This window comes from Lathyrus oleraceus, chromosome 6 (genome assembly GCF_024323335.1).
Source record: "Lathyrus oleraceus cultivar Zhongwan6 chromosome 6, CAAS_Psat_ZW6_1.0, whole genome shotgun sequence".
NCBI lineage: Eukaryota > Viridiplantae > Streptophyta > Magnoliopsida > Fabales > Fabaceae > Lathyrus > Lathyrus oleraceus.
This window is the reverse complement of record NC_066584.1, coordinates 360,166,411-360,174,019: the sequence shown is the minus strand read 5'-3', so window position 1 is coordinate 360,174,019 and position 7,609 is coordinate 360,166,411. Positions and strand designations below refer to the sequence as shown.

Here is a 7,609-nt window from a genome sequence, read left to right as displayed (position 1 = left end):
TCCAGATTCCACATTTCCTTCCTCCTTTAGAGTTTGGATTTAGAAGATAGTCCTTCTTCTTGTTGTAAGTTGTAAGCAACCACTATTATGGAACAACAGTTATTGCTTTGCTTTTTCCCTTTACCATATCTGCAGCAAAAACAATTTCACTATTTGGTTCCCATACTCGTATGGGTCCTTTGTAGTTAGTTTTATAGGGTTTTCTCTTGCTTTGAGCCTTAGCCTTATAGTAGGGTCTAGACTCATTCCATACTTTTTGTTTATAATTTTTTTGTCTTGGATAAGTCTTAACCTTGACTTTTGATCCTCTTGAAACCTTTAATTCAAGATGTAAGCCATAACAGGTTATCCATCACCAAAAACAAATGATCATTCAAGCTAGCCAATTCACCAACAATACAACCAGCTCATGTTCAAACATTTAGTTATCCAAAAAACACCAAGCATGTCATGATTAATACAAGTCAAAGCCAATGCTTATAAGTCAGATTCATATTCATCCAAATAGGCCAAAATTCTGAAGGTGGTAAGAAACACAAGAAAATTGGGGTTTCAATTGGGTTTCTAAAAACAAATTTTTTTTCAAAACCAACTCAATCAAGCAAAAATACGAACAATAAAAATAAAAAAATTGTTTTTATACTGATTCGTTGTTAGCGAAGCTACCTCCAATCCACCCTACCGAGGTGATTTCGCCTTCTCAAGAAAGACTTAATCCACTATAATCAAAACCTAATTACAAACACCACAAAGACAAATCGTCGTTGCCTTCTTAAGTCTATCTGACTAAAACCTAGTCACTCAAGGAAACCACTCAAACAGATTTGAGATTTACAAGTTGTGTTTACAGAGAATGCTTCTAAGAAATCAGATTAACACAAGTTAATACAATGAATATTTCTCACACGGTAACGAGCAAAATCTCTAGTGTGTTTACAAAACTATACACATAAATAATATTATTTCAGCAAGAGCGTGTGTAATAGCGTAGTTATGAGCGCATTAAATTAGCATTAGCAACTTCTTCTAATCTTCACGTATCCTTTATATAGGCATATAAAAGAACCATTGGAGGTTAGAATTGGGATGTTGTATTACAGTTGTCTCTTTCATAACGGGTTGCATATAGGAGGAAAAATGGTACAATAGAATGTCCTTAGCCCACAAAATCAGCGTAGTGGATGGAAGGATGATCTTATATTGTGTACTATTTTCCTGATGCAAAACCTTTTGATCTTATCTTATAATCTTCATAGGCTTCTGATGAAATGATATTGAAGCATGCTTAGAAGGATCAAGAGACAAGTTATCAGAATCTTCAGAACCTTGGTTTTTAGAGTCTTGACACAATTCCTCAGAACTGGGTCTTCAGAGTCTTCAGATCTTGTTCTTCAGAATCTTCGAAACTTGAGCACAGAATCTTGAAGGTAGACAAACCTTTATAGGCTCTTCAATCAGAGTCACATTCAGAAGCTTTAACATGAACGTTCATCAAAATTGTTGTCTAAGAGCTTTCAGAACTTGACAGCATCTTGTAAAGCACTTATATCTCCTCAGAGTCAGAGTGTGAGGATTCTAGAATCTAATGATGACACACGTCATTGCTTTAGAGTCAGAACCTGCTAGCAAAAGATACACGCTAGATAAAAATCATTAGCGTGCAAAATTGTTCTCTAAGAAACAATATATTGTTATCATCAAAACTAAAGGCCAGATGTAGAACCAAATATTGTTCTAACAAATTCAAGTTCAAACAGTCCTATTATGGATCAAAAGCAATGCAGATTTACAATACAACTCACAAACAATTCCAAAGGCAATGACGTCTCAAATAACCATGCACCATACATGAATGCAGCAGACCTATCACATCATGTCCATCCAATATTCATGTAAATCAACCTCCAAGCCATGTTCACACAGTTTCTAAAACTCATCAACAAACCAAAATTAAGTCAAAATCATCAAAACAATATCCAAAAGCCAACATATTCACAATTCAATTCACATCCTCGAATGAACATTTACAAGGCAAATGTATCCAAACAGTTTCAAGTAGAATGATATACATACCAGCTCATACATATAAATTATATCACATGTACAAACATCAAAGTTTAAACAAACTGCAACTAACCTTAAAACTAAACCTTTCATACATAGCTACATCATACACATATCCAGCATTGCATAGCTCAAATTCAAACAGTTCACACCAGTTCCAAAAACATTCATCACATACATCTAACTCACATACATCATACATTAGTTCAAACCAACTTTTAACTAACTTTTAAATTCCTAACTAGCAAATTCTCTAAATAGTGAAAATAAAACTAAATGTCAAACTTCAACTAACTCAGTCAAGCAAACTAACTAATTCATAACTTCTAAACTCAAACTAACTCATAACTAACACTGTTAAATCAGAGCTATCACACTGTTTAAATTGGCCATCCCAACTAACTCTAACATCCAAAAACTCACAGTTGCCGTAACTGCCAACTGACCTGCCCTAAAGCTACCCGATTTGGTTACATTTCCCTCCAATTCATTCTTCAAGCTCCTCTATTTAAACAATTTTTCCTCTTCAATCAAAAGGGATCACCATTCACTCACATTTCACCCTCAATCTCAAGTTCTCTGACACTTTCTCTTCTCACCCTCCCAAAAAACTCCATTAGAGCTCTCTTCAAGTTACTCCCAGAGCTTCATATTGAAGCTCTGAAAGAGTAGAGCTTAGCCTCACATCTCTCAGTCCCTACTCTGTACTCCTAATCAAGCTACATTAAATCCTATAGACTAATTCACAAAAGAAAAAGGAGAGAAAAGAAGAAAAATCTACAAGGTGCTAAGATTCGAGGCATACCTGGTCATATCTCTGGGTTTTTTCTCTCCATCTTCATCTTAAATAGTTCAACAATTCCCATAGCATCCCTCCGCTCTATAGGTAGGCTTGCTCCCTTTATTCTTCATTACTTTGCATCAAATTAGTTATCATGCTATAGTATTTATGGTAGGGAATCAAAGCCCTAAGATTTTGGTTCGAATTGGTGTTAGGTTACCATTTAATTTTAAAATGAAAATCTAGAGTTCTTGAGATTTTTTTGTGGATTGAGAGTTTCAGTGAGTTTTGATGAAAATGAGTTGAAGAAATGAAGAAATGAGATAAAACCAAACTCATAGGTGGTTGCTTGGTGATGTTTGGTGGTGCCCTGGCGCTGGAAGGGGTTTCCGGCATGGTGGGGCAATTTTTGACGACTTGGATGTTTTAAGGAGAGAAAGAAGGCACATATGGGTGAATGAAATGGAAATAAAGTGAGATTAAAACCTCTCCGTCCATTTGCCCTCACATGTTGGGCTTCAAGATCAAGCCCAAGGGGGTATTACTTCACTGCACCCATGTGATTGGTAGTCCACCCCCTGATCCTGAAATTCCAAAAACAAACCAACATGGGCCTCTGATTCTTGGGCCCACCGCCCCTTTCTTCTTACTATCCAGGCACCTTCTCCCCTAAATATACCCCATGATTGTTTTAATTATTTTTATTAATTCTTGCTCTTATTTTCTTTTAATCTTTTCCTAACACATTCAAAATACACATTAAAAATAGACATTTTAACTACACTTAATTCATTAAGTTAGGCTTTAATTAGATTTGATAATTTTTGGATTTTATTCTTAGTTTAATTAGTGGTAGGTTAGAAATTAGGCTTTTAACATGTTAAACTCAATTTCTAGTGCCTTTTCTTTTTCTTCATAATATCATTTGCTTGTTGTATGACTCTTAGCATGTTCATCTTATTAGTTGATTAGCTAATCAAACTTATTTTGATCAATTAATTAGACTTGTGAATTAGGTTTTGTTGTATGACCTTTCAAGGACAAATTTGCATGCTTCCTTAGGATTTACATTCAATTAAGTGATCATAAGTCCCTTGATCACTTAATTGAATTAGATCTTTATGCTTGCACCTACAATTGATCTATTAAGTCAATTCCAATCTATTTTCATTCAAAATCCTAGAAATAGGTGAACATCAAGACATGATCATGCTAAGCTTCATTCCACTCCTTCAAACACATCTTGCCTCACCCCTTTCAAACAAAAACCCTTTTCAAACTTCAAAACACTTGTTAATTATAATGCAAATTATGTGCCACGGGCCTTAAGAAATGGAGAAGAATAAGATGGAGCATTCCTATCCTTATTCTGAATATCTTTGAATACGGGACCTAGGCTCGAGTTCTTGTGATACGACTCGAGTGTCGCTTCCCTAACTACAGTTTTATTTTACTTATTTTTGACTCATGTGCGACATCTGATCAAATTGACGTCGTTGTCGGGGACTCTTGTCGTTTTTAACTAATAATAGAGTCATAGGTGTTTTCCCTTGTGTTTTGGCCCCTTTGTTCTTGTTGTTTTGGCTGATTCACGCGTAATCGTCAAAATCGTCTGAAAACGTGGTTTCAGAAAAATTATTTTCGTTTCGAAATTTTTCCATACCAATTTAATAGAAAAAAGTCAGGAGTCAAAACATGTTTAGAATCTCGAGAAGGTTTGCAGTGATTTGGCATATTCGACAGAAATAGGGTGTGAGATAAATACACTGGCTAAACATAGGTAGCTAAAGTGTGGTTCGACACCAAGATTACAAGATTCGACTAGGAATTCTCAACAGAGGTAGTTGAAAGGATTTGGAAATATTTCTCGACAGAAGTGGCAGCTTTGCATCAGTTCAAAGGTCGAAGACATGTGGAAGCAACGATGAAGACAAAAGGTCACATAATGATGTACGTGTCGAATGCTGAAGAATTGACGTTTGTTACGGTTACCAATGTACTTGTATATAAGTCAATTTAATCTTTGTAACAAGGGTTCAAATTTTTCATTATTGTCCTCTATAGAATTCAAACATCCAAGTTATAAAGATAATGAATTTGTGAGAAAATGTATGACTACGCATCTCATTTTAAAGTCATGCATTGTATTCAATTGATTTTATCTTCTTTTTTTTTCATTTACTTTACTATTTGAGCAACACTGCACTTTTATTTTAAAGTTTTTATTCAATTATTCCACATCTAAACATTTAATTTTTAAGCTTGAACACATTATCTTAAACTCTTTTGCACAATATATCCTATGATTTTTTCGAATTTATTTTATAAATGAATTAAAATTTATAATTTAATTTATAAAAAAAATATCGGTAAATAATTTGTTATTATAAAAATAACTTATAAAAATTAATTATAAAAATTTATGCCATAAAATAAAAATAAACTGTTTATCCAAATACACCTCTAATATCTCATTATCTCTCTATAATAGGGGATAGTGAATGCATTTAACATCTCACAATTTAAACATGAGGGAGTACTTGAATTTAGATATGTGATTAAGTTTGATTTAATTTAAATTGAAAAACAAAATTCAAAAGACTTATAACAATAAATAATCAAATGTATAAACACAAACTAATTTTATGTAACTTGTAGTAGTATTTTAAATCTACACAGTAAAAAAATATTTAAGAATTAATTTTCAATTGTTTTTTTTTTTTTTGACCAAATTCAATTTTTATGTATTTGAATTTATTAATTATATGCCACCACGCAAGCTAAAGATTGGACTTTGGTAAAAAAAAAAAAAGTAAAACATTGCGAACTGTGTCTGTGGCGGCGTAGGTAAAACTCGAGGAAGCTTCGCGTGACATCTATCACGCATATTTTCTCCAACTTCATATAAAACCCCCCTATCTACGTCCTGTCATTCTCATTCTCATTCTCACACTCACACTTCACATCAATTCTTCTTCCTTATTAAAAACATCTTTCTTCACTGCCTTTTCGTAACACCATTTCATTTCACCTCCTAAACCTCTGCTCTTAGCCATAACAGTAAGTAATAATCATCATCATAACAGAATGTGTGGCGGTGCTATCATCGCTGACTTCATTCCTCGCCGTGGAGGCCGCCGCCTTACCGCCTCGGAGCTCTGGCCTAACTCTCTCGGGCAACAGATTGACTCCTCGGACTTCGGTTTTTCTGGTATTGATCAACAGCCTCCCAGTACTCTCAAAAGATCAGACCCTCCTAAAGGTGAGTTTCTATTATTTCTTTTTTCTCATACTTGATGGAGTTATTGTTGTCTCATTGGGGTTTTTCGTCGAACAGTTAATGAACGAGTTGAAAAGCCTGTGAAAAAACAGAGGAAAAATCTCTACAGAGGAATCCGGCAGCGTCCTTGGGGAAAATGGGCTGCGGAGATTCGTGATCCTAGGAAAGGTGTTCGTGTTTGGCTTGGTACTTTCAACACTGCTGAAGAAGCTGCTAGAGCTTATGACAAAGAAGCTCGAAAAATACGCGGCAAAAAAGCTAAGGTTAATTTCCCCAACGAAGATGATGAATATTCTATTCAAACTCGTCGTCATGTTAATAATCCTAATCCACCACCTATTCGACCACCGAACCCGAACCTGAATCGGAATCATTCTCTCTATCATCATCAACAGCAATATCCAAAAAATCTGAACCTGGAGTTTGGTTATGATCTGAACCAAACTGAACCGTTTATAATATCTGGTTCTGGTGGTTCTGGTGGTGATGAGAATTCTGTATATGGGTCTGGTTCGTGTTCTGAGGTTGGTTACTCTGTACTGGAGTTCAATGGCTCCACTCAGAATGAAAACGGTTATTTCTGTGGTGTTGTGAATGAACATGAGAAAGAGAAAGAGAAAGTGAAAGTGAAAGTATCAAAAGAACAAGAACCACGTGCTGTTGTTATTGTTAGTATTGATCAAGCTGAAGCTGAAGCGGCAAAGAATGAAGTTCAAGAGTTGTCTGATGAATTGATGGCGTACGAGGATTACATGAAGTTTTATCAGATTCCGTACTATGATGGACAATCGATGCCACCGAATATTGTTCAGGAACATGTTGTTGGGGATTTATGGAGCTTTGATTGATGATAAAAAATAATACTACTGTAACTGTTTTTCATGTTTCTGTGAAGACAGAATTTTCCCATTCTTATGATTCGGTTATCTCTATTTTGCATATTAGGATGGATGGAATTGTAAATTTGGGTACTTGGTTAGAATTTGTGTCATGAATTTTCGATTTATTTCTTGTTTTTTTGAGTTTTGGCCTTTTGGTCATGTCAAGTTTTGTTCAATTGTATTTCTTTGGTGTTTTACCAGATGAAATTAACAATGTTTCAATTCTGAATTCCGATTACAAATTTTGCTCATAATTTTATTTTATTTCACTTGTTCGTTTTATTGAATTTTTTTTAAATGAATCTATATTCATGTTTTTAGAAATTGTTATTTTAAACAAAATTTAAAATTTATCTTTATTTTTATTTTTTAAGTATATAAAAGTAAATGAGAGACGAAAAAATTATTTTTAATTATATTTGTGGGGTGATAAATATAATAAAGGAAAGAGAAAAATTATTTATATTTTTAATTAAAAAAACTGATTGATTATTTATAAAAAAAAATATTATCGGTTTCATCTATAATATTCTCCCCGTTTCTTTATAATTTTCTTTAAAAAAAATTATTTCTTTTTTGTCAAAATTATTTCTAAATAATTAT

General features: G+C 33.8%; 1 protein-coding gene and 1 long non-coding RNA gene across 2 annotated transcripts; one reads left to right on the top strand and one right to left on the bottom strand.

Annotated features, from left to right (window-relative positions):
* Positions 1 to 623: 623 nt before the first annotated feature.
* On the bottom strand, positions 624 to 3,485 carry LOC127097039 (uncharacterized). The gene is made up of 2 exons (XR_007792903.1): positions 2,870 to 3,485; positions 624 to 1,926 (listed from the first exon to the last, which is right to left on the bottom strand). It is a non-coding gene; the product is annotated as an uncharacterized LOC127097039 (long non-coding RNA).
* Positions 3,486 to 5,769: 2,284 nt separating this feature from the next.
* Positions 5,770 to 7,235, top strand: LOC127092571 (ethylene-responsive transcription factor RAP2-12). The gene is made up of 2 exons (XM_051031468.1): positions 5,770 to 6,107; positions 6,183 to 7,235. The coding sequence occupies exons 1-2, from the start codon at positions 5,933 to 5,935 to the stop codon at positions 6,971 to 6,973; spliced, it is 966 nt and encodes a 321-aa protein (XP_050887425.1). The 5' UTR covers positions 5,770 to 5,932; the 3' UTR covers positions 6,974 to 7,235.
* The last annotated feature ends 374 nt before the right edge of the window (positions 7,236 to 7,609 follow it).